The sequence below is a fragment of the Coccinella septempunctata genome, chromosome 2 (assembly GCF_907165205.1).
Source record: "Coccinella septempunctata chromosome 2, icCocSept1.1, whole genome shotgun sequence".
In the NCBI taxonomy this organism is placed as follows: Eukaryota; Metazoa; Arthropoda; class Insecta; order Coleoptera; family Coccinellidae; genus Coccinella; species Coccinella septempunctata.
In genome coordinates this window covers 28,507,928-28,525,407 of record NC_058190.1, presented here as the reverse complement: position 1 = coordinate 28,525,407, position 17,480 = coordinate 28,507,928, and the positions used below count along the sequence as shown (strand labels likewise).

General features: G+C 35.4%; 2 protein-coding genes across 3 annotated transcripts; one reads left to right on the top strand and one right to left on the bottom strand.

Moving 5' to 3' along the window:
- Window positions 1-44: 44 nt before the first annotated feature.
- On the top strand, window positions 45-8,511 carry LOC123307784 (adenylate cyclase type 10-like). The gene is made up of 3 exons (XM_044890210.1): window positions 45-710; window positions 3,189-6,655; window positions 7,864-8,511. Exons 1-3 carry the CDS (start codon window positions 45-47, stop codon window positions 8,414-8,416), a joined length of 4,686 nt encoding a protein of 1,561 aa, XP_044746145.1. The 3' UTR covers window positions 8,417-8,511.
- On the bottom strand, window positions 8,427-17,462 carry LOC123307785 (mitochondrial potassium channel ATP-binding subunit). Of its 2 annotated transcripts, XM_044890211.1 has the most exons (13): window positions 17,244-17,462; window positions 16,897-17,188; window positions 16,637-16,795; window positions 16,255-16,400; window positions 15,983-16,199; window positions 15,738-15,922; window positions 12,406-12,583; window positions 12,182-12,301; window positions 12,021-12,124; window positions 9,171-9,345; window positions 8,930-9,108; window positions 8,677-8,824; window positions 8,427-8,617 (listed from the first exon to the last, which is right to left on the bottom strand). In XM_044890211.1, the coding sequence occupies exons 1-13, from the start codon at window positions 17,288-17,290 to the stop codon at window positions 8,534-8,536; spliced, it is 2,034 nt and encodes a 677-aa protein (XP_044746146.1). In that variant the 5' UTR covers window positions 17,291-17,462; the 3' UTR covers window positions 8,427-8,533. The 2 variants fall into 2 exon arrangements, with proteins under 2 accessions (XP_044746146.1, XP_044746147.1); XM_044890212.1 differs by lacking the exon at window positions 17,244-17,462 and having other exon boundaries at window positions 16,637-16,721; window positions 16,897-17,039.
- Between the last annotated feature and the right edge of the window lie 18 nt (window positions 17,463-17,480).

Here is a 17,480-nt window from a genome sequence, read left to right as displayed (position 1 = left end):
CAAGTATATGACAGTCCTATTATTCATTGAAACTGACTTCAAATATGGAGGTGAAAATATTGAGCCAGCACCACATAATATCGAGACAAGTTGACCAAATTCAAAACAAAAAGAAGATAGAAGTTTTCTCGAGTTTCCTTCCCGATGAAATATTGCTCAAGAGCTGCAAAAGTAATGATCTGGACCGATACGACGGCGTTGTTCTCCTCATTGATATCTCAGATATACATATTTTATCGAGATGCAACACAGAGGTGGCTAAAGAAGGCATCTCAATCGCTGATGCATCAATAAATGCATATCTAAGTTCTATAATAGAAGTCGTCCACTTTTATGATGGTGATATAGTTGAACTTATACCAGATAACCTAATAGTCGTATGGAAATCGAATCCAGAAATTAGACTGTACAAACTGATAGACGCAGCCATTGCTTGTGCTCTGAATATACAGAGGGTTGTAGAGAATTTCAACAGAGAGATAGGAATAAATTTTCAGATGAAGCAGGTAATATCCTGTGGTGTAATATTTTTCGCTGTGATTGGCGACAAGGTTTCCAAAAACTGGGTGGTTTTTGGAGATATGATGCAGATTTGTCGTTCGACCATATCAACTGCCAAACCCAATGAAATCCTTGTCACCTGCCATGCTTGGGGACACCTGAATGAGGATAGATACGTTGTAAATTTCACTATAGGAGGGAATGTCCAGGTAACATGCATAATTTAACCCTAAAGCTATACCACTACCGCTGTCCTTATTTGGGAAATGATTTTGTGAACAGCAGAAATTGAAAAATTTGTCACTGTTCATTTTCTCATTTCACATCACAATTCAAAAAAGAATTGATTTTTAGATTTTAAAGCAATAAAATGGACATGTGGATACACGATGTTGTATTTTCGAAATCGATCGGTGCAAAAATTGTTTACGTTTTTCGTTTTTTGGTTTGTACCTATATTTCATTCATGGAAAATTTAGAAAAATATATATAACATATTATTTTTTCAACACCGATAAATATTGCCTGATTTTTTTTCGAATGTTCGTATCTCGATCATAAGCAAACTGAACAATATATTGATTGAAGGATTCTTTTTGAAATACTTGCATTTTTTTTCTTTTCTTCTCGACATGGGTTTCATCCACCAACATCGGAAACACAAGGAATAAAAACCAATGCACAACGCAACTTATTTCTATATACGAGGATATATTGAAAAATTCTTAGCCTTCTATAGAACCAAAAAAAATTCAATGTCAAAATATTTTATTACTCAACATATTCTCCTCTTAATTGGATACGTTTATTACAGCGTACCAAAATGTTTCTTCTTGCTCTGCAAACCATACCTCCACAGGTTTTATTACCCCTCGTTGGAAGAAAATTTACGACCTTTTAAATTTTTTTCAGTTGAGGAAAGAGATGATAGTGGGATGGAGTCAAATCTGGTGAATAAGGGGGGTGATCTAGTAATTCAGTCCCTAAATCACGAATTTTTTGCATGGCAACATGAGATTTGTGTGCAGGGGCGTTGTCCTGCAAAAACAAAACACCTTTGGATAGCATTCCGCGTCTTTTCTTTTTAATTTTTTCCCGTTGATGGGTCGCAGTAATGTCGAATAGTGATCTGCGATTATTGTTAATAATAATAATAATAATAGATAGATAATAGATTTGCAGCAATTTTTCTCATGTCCAATTTGACGTGAACTATATGATGAACGCGTTCGTATGAAATATTCAGTGCTTCAGATATCCGTTTTAGCCCAATTCGACGGTCATGAACTGCATCGATACCTACTTTAGGGGACTGACACAGAAACTGGCCTTATTCCCGATCGGTCATCATCTTCAATGGAAAATTTACCTCTTTGTCACGGTCGCATACAAAGGACATTGATCACCAAGGGTATAAAGCATATCTTCGTAAGTCTGCTTACCTCTTAACACTTTTAAATGCAGGTACTTGATAATTGCCCGATACTCCAATTTTTCGATTTTCATAATTTCGGTCGATATCTTGCTATGGCTATGGCAACGCAATATTTTTTTTATGAATGGAACTGGTCTGGGCTAACTAGATATCAATACATCCAACATCCTCGTAGGTAACCTCTATTTTCTATTTCAGATGTCAGGAAAAACCCATAGAGGAGAGTGCCCTTATATCGCACCCTTTTTTTGAATGCCTCATATCTTTGAAGGAAATTATTTCAGAGCTCTGATTATGAGCTTCCAATATATGTGATTATCAATAAAACAACAAATGGTATCAAAAGTTTATTTGAAAAAACATAAATCAACTGTATTAATGAAAAACAAATAGTTAACACATTTTGTTAAATTTGAATATGGTACCCTAATATCGCATATCCGATAATAGGACACATTTGGGTGGACGATATTAGGACGCCTCATTCAGTCAAACAGAAGTCACATACAAACTTTTTCTGCCTTTCCGAATTGGAGCATTCTTCATGCCCCCATTTCAAACACTTTGGCAACATCTAATTAATTTTTCAACTTTTGAGTCTTCTGAGAACGGGGTACGATATTAGGACACACTACACTTCAAAGGTTAGAATAGTGAAAACATAATTTATATCAACTTCTAATATTATTCTGTGCGCTCTAAATACAGTTCGGAGCTTATAAATATAATAATTGCTCAACTCGAAACATTTTACTCACCTGTTTTGCATAAAACTAAATGAATTGCGGACACTCTGAAAAACTCCGTATAGCTGAATTCACGTTTTTCTACCCTATTGCCCTCTAGTTGTTCGTAGCCGTTTTATACTTTAAATACACTCTTAAGCCACTTCTATGGCATAAAAGTCACAAAGAATTGTACTCCAAAATATAAAATTGGATAAATCGATGGTGCGATATTAGGCACCTGTGCGGTATTCGGGTACTCTCCTCTACTTACATTTAGGACAAATCTTCTGAATACCACTATCACAGTAAAAGGAAGTTTCCAAAAATGGAATTTCGAAATTTTCATCGTTTTCGTCCTACATTTTTATATTTACTCGAGAATGAATTCTATATGATTTTCACCAGATTAATTTTTTGAACCATCATACAATATTTTACATTTCAAATGTAGACGAAAAGCCAGGAAACAAATGTTTTCTTGGTAAATTATTGAACATAAATAATTTGTAGTTATTTCGTTTCAGATAATAAACCGAGTGTTCTCACTCGCTGAGCGAGAACATAAGAAAAAAGCATTACAAGATTTGGCCCGTATCTGGACTCTTTGCATGAATCACCTGGAAATAAGGAACAATATACTCAGAGAATCTAAACGCAATGATAAAATGTTACATCAAATAGCTCTCAAAGAAACTATTTTGAAAAATATAACACCGAGAATCACGTCGGAAGCAACATTGAGTTATCGCAAAATTAAGAATTTAGAAGCTTTCATAATAAAACCAGTTCTAGACAAAGTAAAGGAGCACCAGCAACTAGAATATTTATCGGAAGTGTGTGAAACGACAATTCAATTGATTCATTTGACAACCGGAGATTGCGACGAGAATGAATGGTTCATACTCATCAACGAAGCATACTGTATTATCAGTGGAATTGTCGCAAAGAAATACGGATGTGTCGTGAGAATAAAGACACTGTGCCACAAAACAGTACTATTTCAAGTAGTCTTCGGTCTCCAAGGATTGAGCAATGACAATGTAAATCAAAATGCCTTAACAACAGCAGCTGAGATTATGAAGGAACTCAGAAATTTGAAAAACCAAATTAATGTGAACATCGAAATTTTCAACGATTTAGTTCATTGCTCGGTGTTGGGACATCCATATAGAAAAAGTTACTTTGTTATTGGTAAGAGAGTGTTGCAAGAACCGAAAAAAATTTTCTACAAAATTCTGTGTGACTACAAAACTTACGAATATTCGAAATTACCCTCGGACTGCTTCGTTGAACAATGTAACTTCGAAGAGAGTAAAATTTCTGATGAAATACGTTTCGAATATGATGAGAGTTTCAAAAGATTTGATAGTATAATTGACGGAGAAATTCACGTCATCGGAAGGGATCAAGAACTTGGATATATTCGAAATATAATCTTCGAACCCGGAAAATCGGAAAATTTTCTTGCAGTCATTGTGAAAGGTCAATGTAAAAGTGGAAAATCCGTTATCCTCCGCAAAATAATGGCAGAATGTGAACAGAAACATTGTCCCTTGGCTTTCGTGAATTTATGTGGTGGAAAATCCAAGCCGTATTTTTGCGTTTCGGCCATTTATAGCCAACTTCTCGATCTGAGCTCTCATTCTTCGAAGGTCTCTTCAACATGTGCTTTATCCAAGAAGCTATGGCATTTCGAAGAAGCCCTACAGTTGCAAAAATCAACGATTTCAGAGGACATTCATCAAAGTATGAGAATTTTCGAGAATTTCCTTCAGGTTTGTAAGATGACCGCAGAATTTTCTGTAATTGTTATAGATAATATACAGAATATCGACATAAAGAGTCTACAACTACTGGAAGACATGTTAAAACTGAAAGTCATTAGGATTGTTGGCGCTGGACTTTTTGAGGAAGACAAATTACATATTCTCTGGAAGTTCTCCCTGAGCAACCAATTCAAAATAATGGACTTGGAACCACTTGGGGAAGAATTTATACCTGAACTCATATGTCATTTCCTGAATGTTCACGGAGTAATGAAAAAGCTTGTCGATTTAATAAGAAAAGTTTGTGAAGGAAAGCCTGGCTGGGTTCAAACCTGTCTCCTGGAGCTGTTGAATAAAAAAGATATTTTGATAACTTGTTCGTCATACAGAATGATATTGAATGAAAATTTCATATTTCCATATGAGAAAAATCAGAAAAGAATGCGTAAGAACGGGACTAATTTAAGATTAGCAATAATCGGAGAATTCCACAGGGAAAACTTGAGGGATATGTCGCCCAATGCTCTCACTCTTAATTTTTTTGAATCTTTTCCTTCGTACCAACAGATTATCATAAAAACTGCTGCTGTTATAGGAGATATGTTCACAAGATCTCTACTTGTCTTCATACTAGAATTACCGAACAATAACTTTTTCACGTACGCAATAAAATGTTTGTTCGACGAGGAAATTTTCGAGTGTGGTTCCAAATATTTCATCAACAACGCCAAAGTGATCAGCAATGAATTATCCTGCGTTTGTCACATGAAACACGAAGAACAATCCTTATTTCGAGATTTCCCCAAATATGCCTTCTGTAAGATTCTTCATTTTCGAAACAGGATACTCAGAAAAATAGCTTATGAGCTATTATCGGCCAATCAAAAAAAAGATTTGCATTTAAAAATAACGGAATTGTTGGAGAATGAAAATGCATTATGTCCTCAATGTTCTCAACACCGATCATCCGCAATTATAAAGATAAAAAAATATAAGGACATGATTGTCTTAGTTGAGCCACCAGAGTCACAATGTGCTTCACAATTCAACATAGAAGTAATTAAAAATGTTATAAGGAAAGAAATAACACACTCAATAGACGAGGAAAGTAAACAGATTGAAACTTTAAGCCCGAACACTTTATCAATAAGGAAAACTTGGAACAGAACGAACTGTTTCTGCCTCGAAATCATGACGAGAATATACAGCGACCTAGTCCATCATAGCCAAAGAGCGAATCACTTGGCTAAACAGATTTTTTTCATGTATCAATACGGCTCGATACTCATTCTAATTGGCGAGTTGGAGGATGCCATAATGTTGCTCAAAGAAGCTTCCCAACTCTGCATACTGAGCGATCTCGAAAAATACCACATTTCAGTTGAGTATTCCAAATTTATATTCTCTAGAATAGTAACAGCAATAGCCGAGGCCTACTATCACTTGGACGACTTCAAAGCTGCTAAGAATTATATCCTACTTTGTTTCAGGCAACAAGACATACCAATAATATCATTAGAATACAAATTTTGCTTCAAACTTCTGAAAGTAAATTCCAAATCAATTCTCGATTATTTTTCAACACAAAGCAAAGGTTTCGAAGAATATGTGGGGCAGACTTTATCCATATTAATGAGGATATTGGTAGCGGAAAACCAGTGGAATCTTGCTCTATCAGTGGCGGAAAGAAGTATTAATCTTTTACAGAGAGAAAACATGAACGTAACTTTGTTGTGCGATATTTACAGCAGTGCATTAGACATCTGCAGTATACATGGTGATATGCACACCTGTGAACAATTAGAAAAATGTGTCATTTCAATTTTATTTCAACTTTATTCAACAGATGGAAGTATGGAAATATTCGCCATGATCAAGTTGATGAATACTCTGTTCGTTATCAAAACAAAAAATGATACAATTCAAAATGCAATAAGAATAGGCTTTAGATTATACCACTTGAATTACTTCCTTCATGCTGAAATATTTCAGGTTGAAACTGTTACTATTTTAACAGATTTGTTGATTTCTGTGAAAAGAATAGAGGATGCAGTACATGCAATAACAGTTACAAGAAACATGACTAAACACACATTGTATGATGGAGATCTACTTTATTTCACATTCTGTATCGATCTCATCCTGAATGGAAGTTTTTATAAAGAAAAAATTGACACAATCGAGAATTTCGCTGAAAAACTCTATTCAGGAAACATCACCCATATATACTGCATTCACATTTATTTTAGCAGTCGGTTGGCCATGAAATAATTTTCTCAAGTTTTTGTAACTAGAACGGATTAAGGTTGGCTATCATGAAATGTCGTTAATGTCATAACGCCGTTGCCACAACTAATATCAATTTTTATTACGAAAATGCCGAAGGTGATTGAAAAAAGAGTCAGGGTTTCAGGAAGTGCTATTTAGAATTCAGGTCCGCTCATTCAAATACTTATACCCTGATATTCTAAAATCCACAATACGTCAGACGGTAGCGAACATATTCAATATAAGAGAATTTATATAATGTTTCATCTGAATCTAAACGACTTATATTTCAGCTGAATATTTCCACAATCAGAATGATTGTGAATGAAGAGGATGACAAAGAATTTCCTTCTATTGGAAGACCCAAAAATGTGGTGGCATGTTTGGGTGAATTAAAGCGAAAAGTTTACTACAGGATTTTCGATGAATGTCATCAAAGAATAAGTTCCCGAAAATTGATTTTTCTATTTTTCATTTGACTTGTCCTATACATTTTTAATGTCTTAAGGTACCAATAAATACCTAATTATTATTATTATATCAATGCATTCAGATGAACAGCCACAAATACGCGGCAGTTGTCCTGCTTATTGTTTATTCATGTGAAATTTTCGTTCAAAGGTGAAGTTCATCTTGATTGAAACTTCCTTTAATTCCTTTTATTTATATTGATGCAAAATGATTTTTGTTGAAGAATTTAACATCCTTGTAATTATTTGTTAATTCCTTCGGGAGATACCCATTCCCAACCACTGCAACATATCTATTTCATCTTCGGGTTTATATTTTTGAAATCGACAACTGATGTAACGTATTCAAACTTTAGCCAAAGAAAATAACGAACATTAACTCTCCTCAAGCCAGTGCATATTATGATATTATACTGATCTCTTGTATTTCCCATGCAAATAACTGGATTTGGTATGCCTACAATCAGTTTGTATAAACTTCAATAATATTCGTCACATATTTTCCGAAGAGATTGGACATTGTGATAAAATTCATAAAAACAGAAACATTTACGTAAAACGGGCAACATAGCGTTGATTCAAAACCCAAAAATGTTTTGACAAGCGTCATAACCCCACATTTTCGTACTATACAGAGTGAAATGTGTCAAATTTCCATGGCCAACCGACTGCTAAAATAAAAGTGAATGGAGTATAGAAAACACGTTAGCTCAAAATTATCTAATTATTTGTATAGTTACTTATTTTTCGAGGATGAATAATTGGAACAAAATGGAAAAGTGGAAAAACTTCTTCAGAATTCCGAAAAATGAAAAAAACGATTATTTGCTTGCTAAATTCAAACTTCGATATCTGGAATTTCATTTGCTACAATTAGTTAGAAGAATGGGATATGAAAAAGTCATTTCTAAGGAGGATCTGGAAGAAATTCACCAACTTATATTAGAATGTAGAATAATTGGAAAAAATTGGAAATGTTTCCTTCCAAAGTGCTACATTTACCAAGGCTATTTTTGCAAACTAAGGAAAAAATCGAAACATAGAAAATTCTTGAAGCTTGGTTCTAAAGAAGCTCATCAAAATGGAAATTATGAGGCACAGTGTTGGATTGATTTAATTGAAAATTATTGGAAAATGAGCATCACCAATAACATAATGTCGGAATTTCCCTTTGTATTCTGGAAAAAAGCTAGGAATATCAGTTTTGCTGAATGGATCCACATTATGTTTCCTCTTCCATTACCATGAAACTCATGTATTATCTGATAGATATAGTTCTTTATTCATTGCACAGCACCATTTGTTACAAGTTAAAAAAAATTTAAATACACAAAGATAAGTTAGCTATATCGTTTTACATTCTGTTCATGCGCCAGGTACTTCTTGTTGCTGATATGTTAAAGACCAATAGTAGCCCCCCAGTTTCTTCAGTTGTTCGTGATTACCCATCTGAAATGAAAAGATATGCTTTTTCATTTGGGATAAATTTCTGCGAACATGATATTCACCTCCACTATTTTACCACGATGAAGTACAACAATAATGTCTGCATTTTGAATTGTTGAGAGTCTATGGGCTATAACAATAACAGTCCTACCATGCTGAGCTTTATCCAACGCTGCTTGAACAATTTTTTCCGACTCTGTGTCAAGAGCACTGAAAAATTATTCATTCAAATATCCAGAAAAATGCCTGATATATTAATGTATATTCACGAACACTCATAGCGGATTATGAAGTCTAAACTTAACACAAAATTACCTGGTTGCTTCGTCTAATAACAATACTGTTGGGTTCTTCAATAGAGCTCTTGCTATTGCAATCCTTTGTTTCTGTCCACCTGATAATGTAGCACCTCTTTCTCCTACTAAAGTCTGATAGCCTTGAGGAAAATTACTAATAAAGTCATGCGCATTAGCTAAACGAGCAGCTTCCACCACCTATGACAAGTCATTATATAAATAATTCATACGCCAAAGTTACACAATTTCTAAATTTGCACCTCTTCATCTGTTGCTCCAGGTTTACCATAACGAATATTCTCAATAACTGAAGTTCCAAACAATATTGGTTCTTGACTAATCAATCCCAGAGCTCTTTTTCTTAACCATGATGGGTCTAATGTTCTCAATTCCTCTCCATCCAGGGTAATACTCCCTTCGTTCACGTCATAAAACCTGAAATAACAATTCGAACAACTCGTAATGGAGTCTTCTTTCTAGAGTTCAAAAACAAGAATACGGCGTGTTTCTAAATTCCATAAACTAAACGAGCTTATTGATATTATTAATGATATTGATCTTGACTAATAAATTTTCATCAATAATGCCAATTATGGAAAAAAACGTCCTATCATCCCTTCATCACTAAACAAACCGCTGATAGAGACTTGCCTCAAAAAAATATTTTAAGGGGAGTTTATACCACGGGACTTCCTCGCCATTAACCGTAAGGGTCGAAAGACTACCAGAATGTGGGGTGTTGCCAGAACACTAAGGCCTGTCGCCGACATGCAACTTTTCAGTTTCGCGATAGTTGCGCAACAGTTTGATTGCAAGCGGTTCAAGTACGCACACATACTCAATCGTTTCGTTTGTGTCGAGGCTGAAACTATTCGATCGCAAAACTTTTCAGTTGCATGTCTACGCGGCCCAATATAAATGCATTGTACTCACTTCTGCAACTAAACAAATGCAAAACTAAAAATTGCATGTCTTTAAGTTCACTGCTCCAATGCAAATCCCTCATTATCACCCAGGCTGTAGATAAAATACGCTCAGAAACTACTCGAAGACAGAATCGCCGTCAATAAACACCATATGACGGCCCTAGCCGGCCTGTCTCAATAAACATATCAATGGAGCACAGGACTCACGAGATGTGAGACATTGAAAACTCTGATAGTTCGTAGTCCGACAGAGAGCCAGAGTCTTGTTTTATTGTTTTATGATGAAGCGAAATTATGATATAGGTACATGATTTTGAATTAACTTGATAAAAAAAGAACCGAATAATGACTGAAAAGTTATACTGAAATATAATTGATAAGATATCCAATAAATAGGTGTAATTTTCTGAATTTATTGGTGACGCCTTGCCTTATCTGCATCATAGGACGAGCCGCCTCTGTAAACGAGGTAATTTTTTGATACATGTCATAAGAAAAATGAAGAGACGTTACAATAAGCTTATATGACAATATAATTATTACTCAACTAGGAGAACCTAAATCCGACTTGCTTATGTTGGGTAGGTCTACTCATTACAGGGACAGGGTGATTTACGTTTCTGCAGAGAAATTTGAATCGTCCAGAGCACCGATTATTTTCCATAGATTGAAACTGGTACAAATGTTAACTGTTATCAGATAAATGAAATCCAGAAATATCAGTTTGAAATTCGAGGTCTACATTCAAATAACTTTTTTTTCGGCCAAAAATCTATTCCTATGCCTGTTTGCGCAGACTTATTCAATACAAGCTTAATTTTTAAGCTGCATCCATAATCAATTCGCACTTCGGCATTGAAGCTAAACAGATGACGTCCTCAGTTACCATTCCTAATGAAATTCAAGTCTAGCACAGAATTCGAAGTCGGCAAAAGTTGTTGCAAACTGCAAACTATCACTTCGGCAAGGAATTTTGTATGTGCATTGCTTATGTTGTGGTCAGTTACATGTTTAACTCATTTGAGTATTTTGTTTACTGGAAATGGTAAATTGGTGCCGAAGTGAACTTCGGCCCGCGAATTGATTAGGAATGCAGCTTAAGGCTTACTTTTTTCTATGATTTCTATATTATAACGTGCGTTCAAAAAAATTCGTCGTCAAGTAGGCTATGAAATTTCGAAGGCTGATGTTCGGTATATCGACGTTCAAAATTCCATAGCCTACTTGACAACGAATTTTTTTGAACGCACGTTATAAGTTACCATAGCAATCACTGAAATAAATGTGGCTTAACGTTAAGCCTGCTTTAAATAAATATGTGCAAACGTGCATTAGTAACCGGTCCCAATTTATCTGATTTAACATGGAATTACCTATCGAATAAGCTACTTGAAAGTTAGCCGCACTCAGGACTGCTCATTCGGCGATAAAGTTTTAGGTTTTCCAAGATTAACTGGCATTTATACTCGGTTAATCTTAAAAGAAATATTTTTTCGTACTAGTATTAGGGATGAATTGATTCTGAAATACTTTTGGATGGTCATTGAAATTTTTGGAATAAGATAAATATTTTCAATAAATAAAGAAGAACAATCTCGAGTTTACGAAAAAATTATAATTGAACAGAAAACATGGATGACCTAATAATATTTCTGAATGTACAGTGGCGGATTTCTAAATAGGATAATAGGCAGTAGTCTACGGCGGCAAATTCATGAAGGCGGCAATGTTTTTATTTCTCTCTTATCTGACGACCGTTTTTTTCCTTTCGGGTGATTTGGAAAACCTAGTGATTTCGACGGTTTCATTTCGAAATCATCTATAAGAAATAATATGGTGATGCAGTTATGGCATGTGGAGGCATATCATCGGCTAAAGTTAATAAGCTATAACCGAAGAAAATTCGAAGAAAAAGGTTTTTTTTGATGGACGTTCATGGTTCAAAAAAGAATTTCGTCCTGAATAACCTTGAATTTACAAAATGTAAGAATAAGTAGAATAACTGCCAAGAAAACGAAACTTCAGGACTTCCCCTACTGAATGAGGCCAATCACATCCTCATCTTTCCACTTCTCAATATCGTAAAAACAAATAAGTGAGAGTGAGAGTTTTTATGTCCGATCAGAGTTCATCGCCGACGTCATGTGTGGAGCTCATTATAGGTTTCGACTAAAATGTACTCACCTCTCCAATAGAGCAACAACTGTAGATTTTCCATTTCCAGAAGCGCCAACTATAGCTACAGTTTTACCAGCTGGTATTGACAGGTTGAAGTCATTCAGTACAACCTATATTCAAAACAATTTTCAAGTGAATTCACTACGAAAAATTTAAAAATAGCCTACCTGTTCTGGTCTAGAAGGATAAGAAAATTTGACACTTCTAAATTCAATGTTGCCTTTTAGTTTATCATCCGGTATTATCCTACCACCGACCAGGGGTATTTTGGGTTTGACGTCCATGTACTGAATTTATAAAGAAAAATTATATGAATGTGGATGATTCCCTCCAGATCTAGAGTATTAATATCCATTCTCATATATGACCAACTATCAATTTAAATACTCACCTCAAAAACCCTTGTTCCAGCTGCCATTCCCCTTATCACTGAACCAAACAACAAGGAAATCTGGGCGAGAGATCTCTGAATTGTTTGAGAAGCCATCAAAAAAGCCATCAGCTCTCCCGGTGATAGTTGATTTGAGGATAACAAATATCCTCCCATGTATATTGTTCCCAACACCATACTGGCACAAAAAAAAAACAGGGTGAAATTTAGAATTTCTATATGAGGGAGACGAATATGAATACGAATATGTGTGAAGTTGACCCAGCATTTTTCGATTTTCGAAAAAAAATTTTGTGTTGGCTTGTGGTGCTTCGTGTCGTTGAAATTTTCCTTCAATCCATACGGTTCTCAAGATATTTCACATACCGTATAAAATGGCCTAGGTGAGCACATTTATTTGAGTTAAAACATGTGAGCTCTGCCGTTTGAATTCCCGACCGTTTTCGTCCAAAGATATTACTATATATGGTACTTACCTGTTTGCTGGGCTAGGCTACGTTGCCTTAGGGCGATCGGCCACCGAATGCGAAGTTGAACGAAGCTCAGCGTTTTCAATGCTAAATGATGAGCTACGTCACTCGATTCGTAGCTTGTCGATTATTAGCATCGAAAACTCTCAGCTTCGCTCAACTTCGCATTCGGTGGCCGATCTCCCTTAGTTGCCAATTCTCCCGCCTCTGGAACAATGTTACTGATATCCATATCGCTATTATACGTTATGAATTATCATAAGCACTAATATTCAAACCATGTTCCTTATTCACAAATGAATACGAAAAGAATGAATCTGACAGCAAATGGCAGATATTATCACAGGCAGTACAGGCACTTATGTTCTTATGAAATCGTAGATTCACGAAAATGACAATCGCCTGGGTACTAGTGTACCCAGGACGTAAAGAGTTTAAGGACGAAAAATACGAAAATTTGTACGTTTATATCTCCTTTTGTTTATATTATAACCTATATGAACAAAGGTAATGTGTCATTTTTTTGTTACAGCCGACGAAAAATCAAATTTGGACAAAGAAAAACGAATATGCTGGCCTAACTTCTCTCTGAGCTCTTGATTTTTCGGAAAATAATCATGATTTCAGTGAAAATTTCAACGGCACAAGTTACCACACATATAGAACAATTTATTGCAGTTTTCCATTCAGAAAGAACAGGAAACTCTAGGTTTTTGATTCAATTTGGCGATTTTTCATGAGAATATTTAAAGCAGAATTCAGCACAAATGTAGCAGAAATCTTTCCACTCATTTTCGGGATGAGAAAACAAATGTGCTGGGCTAGCTTTCGCGATATTCCGAGAAACTTGAAGGGCTCCTGCGAACATTCGAACCTGAGCACATGTTTAGCCTAATCTATTTCAGCCATTAAAACCCAAATTTTCAAAAAGTGCTGTGATGGCCATTTTAAACATTTTGTGAAATATCTTGCCAGAACAGTTTGGAATAAAGAAAACCTTTCAACGGCACAAACCTGAAACAATCCACCACAAAAAAGTTTTTTCGAAAATCAAACACATTTTTGAAATTGTGGCATAAAATACTGAGTGAGAAAATACATATTATGCTATTTCCAATATAATCGGAAGTCGCCCTACTGTGAAAATATTCTATTATTATGTACGCCCCAGCTGATGACTGGAAAGGTCTAAAGCCGGCCACAGATTTCGTTCTTTTCCATCCGTTCGAATCGCCGCGATTCGAACCGTCGTTCCAAAAGCGCCAAAAACCGATGTGTGTGGTGAAAAACCGTCGTTCTGAATCGTCGGTTAAAATATCTGTCCGAGTCTGAATTTTGGAACGACGGTCCATCGGTTGTCGTTCCAAACCGACAGTGTGTGGGGATTTCGTTCAGAATCGGCGATTATTTTTCATTAGCGGAGAGCAAATCGCGTCTAGACCATATTGGCGTACTGTTTTTGTATCATTTTATTTAGTTATTTCAGCAACGATGGGTCAGAAGACAGCTAACAAACAATTTATTACAGATTTCATCGATTTGTACAGGCAATTTACAGAATTTTTCAAATTTTTATCTGACACAGTAACCGCGGCCGCCACTGCTGAAAGATATTTCCTCTTCTTGACGTACAGATCCGAAAACGACTGAAAAATAACTGAGAGGATATACCGAAGTGTGTGGACAAAACAGGACGGAGATCAGAATCGTCGGTTCGAATCGCGGCGGTACGAACGTATAGAAAAGAACGAAGTCTGTGGCCGGCTTAATGCCGCCCACAGACTTCGTTCTTTTCCATCCGTTCGAATCGCCACGATTCGAACCGTCGTTCCAAAAAAGCCAAAAACCGATGTGTGTGGTGAAAAACCGACGATTCGGAACGACGGTTTTTCACCACACACATCGGTTTTTGGCGTTTTTGGAACGACGGTCCGAATCGTGGCGATTCGAACGGATGGAAAAGAACGAAGTCTGTGGGCGGCATAAGGCTTTGTACACATGAGAGCGTAAGACGCCGCGCCGCGTTGAGCGCGCGTACATGTGTAGGCTCCAATGCCCAGTCTAGTAACTCGAAGCGCGCTGCAAACGCGACGGTCGAAGTGAAAACTACAAACGCGCGCTCAACGCGGCTTCACTAAGGTGTACTAAGCCTAGTAGTAGGGCATTTCGGATCTGCTGACTGTGACTTGACGGGATTGCTCAAGTGTTGGATTATTTCATGTTTGGCATGTCATTTCCAGTGGTCTATACTTATGAATTTTCTAAGAAAAATGTCGTTCAGTGAATATTATTTATCCCTCACTGGTGATATGAAAGTGCAAAATAAAATAAAATTGACAATTATTGACAATATTGACTCATACAATTTTAATTTTGGTGATCATAAATGTCAGTTACTAAGTTTGAAATAATACACTATGTCGCCTTTCTCTGCTCTTACCGCTCTTGTAATCAAGTGGAGTAGAAAAGATTCGATAACAAGATTAGGAGTAGAGAAAGGCAACAAAGTATATTTTTCGAACTTAGTGTAATAGATGTTTTGTTTGCTCCTCAGCATGATGTCAATCCCAAATGTCCTTTTGAATATATCAGTGTACAAAAAACTGCCCTATGCATTTTCAGTTCAATAATGCCCCAAGTTCTCCCATAAATTTCCAGTGGACGGTCTATACCAATCATCCCTTAGAAATGGGAATGGGGTTAGTTGTAGAAAGAGAAGACAGCAAAGAATTTAAGATATGATAGTCAAAAGTAAAAAAACCCATAAACCCAAGAATTTAAATACACAGTTGCATTCCCCTCCACTAAAAAACTATAACTGACTCATACAGGCATAACTAATTCCTAAAACAAATTTTTTACCCATTTAAAAATAAATTTGTTCCAGCTTGAAACCAACCAATTCCAAAACCCAAACTTATATTCAAGTCCATTGCTAAGGCAGCTTCAGTGTCAAATAGATATTCCTCATCCTCTTCCATAGCGAATGCACGCACAGTTCGAATGTTAGAAACTGCTTCGTCTGCTACAGCAGTAGTTTTTTCTCCCTTCAAAAAAAGAACAAAAGTCCTCAATATATTTCAACTTACATGAAAAATCTTAATCACCTGAACTTGAGCTCTAATAGATATACCCCTCAATAATGTTCCAAATATTGTTCCTACAGCTATTATGCTTGGAACACATAAAAGAGTAATCAATGTCATCTGTGGTGAAATCATAACTAAGGAGGCTGAGCACCCTATGATTTGAGTGACAGCTCTAAGACCTCCTGAGACTATCTGTTTGAAACTGCTTTTGAAATCTTGAATATCAGAAGTTAATCTAAAAAATAAGATACCTGAACTATTCTATAAAAAGCTCTAAATACAAAATGAACCTGTTGATAACTTCCCCAGTTCTATGTTCATCAAAGAAACCAACATCTTGCTGCAAAACTGCTTTGAAGAGATCCCGTTTCATATTGAAAGCCATTTTTTCTCCTAAGTTTGACAGCATGTGAATGTAGAAAAATGTTGCAAAAGCCTAGCGGACAGAGGTAGTAATATGTAATGAATAGGATATTCTAATTGACTCTTAACAACCTTATAAGAATTTAAACATCCATTATACAATATTGAAATTATAAGAAGATAGATAAGTCCTTATCCCAGAATAATCTTTTTAGAAGTCTATTATTACTTATATTTCTATCAATTTGAATTAGTTGAGTCACTACATAACTTTCTATGTGTAATTAAATTACAATAATTCATACAAACCTGCATTCCATACATGGCAGTTATCTTGATGCTTGGAATTTTCATTTCTTCAAAAAACAATTTACTATTACTTGTTTCTCCAAATCTAGAAACAATATTTATTATATTTCCTATTACTAGAGGTATTTGTATATTGAGGATAGCAACAATTAAGGCACCCTAAAAAAAAATCAACATTTGTAACAGATAACAATTGAGTGAAAAAATGTATTTTTGTGAAGATATAAATGATAAAAAAGAATTTTATGAAATCCACTCACTGCTACTGCAGCTATAAAATAAATAAAATGAGGTTTCAGATATTTCCATAATTTCTTCCAATTGAAGGGGACATTTTTTGTTGATGAATCTCTGAATCCCGCTAATCTTGTTTTCTTCTCACATATTACCCTGTTATTTCTTACAACAATAGCTGCAATACTTCCACCACACAAACATATCCCAACAGCAGAGTATTTTTTCAATGAATTGGTTACTTTAGTTCTAGTACAATGTGTGGGTTGAATCGCATAATTAAATTGTCTATAGGCTTTAATAAATAGCGAATTACTCCTAAAAAGTATATACATGAGTATGGAAAACTGGAAAAAATTCTTTTTAAATTCACCTCAATAGTTTGCTGATGTTAAAAATATTCAAATATAGCTGCGACATATTTAATTGGGGAATAATTGTAGTATTATTATTTATTATGATTATTATGTAATATCACACTGCCTTCATTATCATCTTGTAATCAAAGATTATCTTATATGTAATTCATGTAATGTTTGAATGATTGAAAATATAGGGAACAATGTTTTGCAAGGTGATTTTCGAATTTGACATCTCAACATAACCTAGA

Coding starts and splice junctions, on each gene's coding strand:
- LOC123307784 (XM_044890210.1), top strand. CDS start 45: ATGGAGGTGAAAATATTGAGCCAGCACCACATAATATCGAGACAAGTT. Junction 711..3,188: donor CTATAGGAGGGAATGTCCAG/GTAACATGCATA, acceptor ATTTCGTTTCAG/ATAATAAACCGAGTGTTCTC. Junction 6,656..7,863: donor TCAGGAAACATCACCCATAT/ATACTGCATTCA, acceptor TGAATGGAGTAT/AGAAAACACGTTAGCTCAAA.
- LOC123307785 (XM_044890211.1), bottom strand. CDS start 17,290: ATGTCGCAGCTATATTTGAATATTTTTAACATCAGCAAACTATTGAG. Junction 15,923..15,982: donor CTATTAGAGCTCAAGTTCAG/GTGATTAAGATT, acceptor CTTTTTTTGAAG/GGAGAAAAAACTACTGCTGT. Junction 9,109..9,170: donor CTGGAGCAACAGATGAAGAG/GTGCAAATTTAG, acceptor GACTTGTCATAG/GTGGTGGAAGCTGCTCGTTT.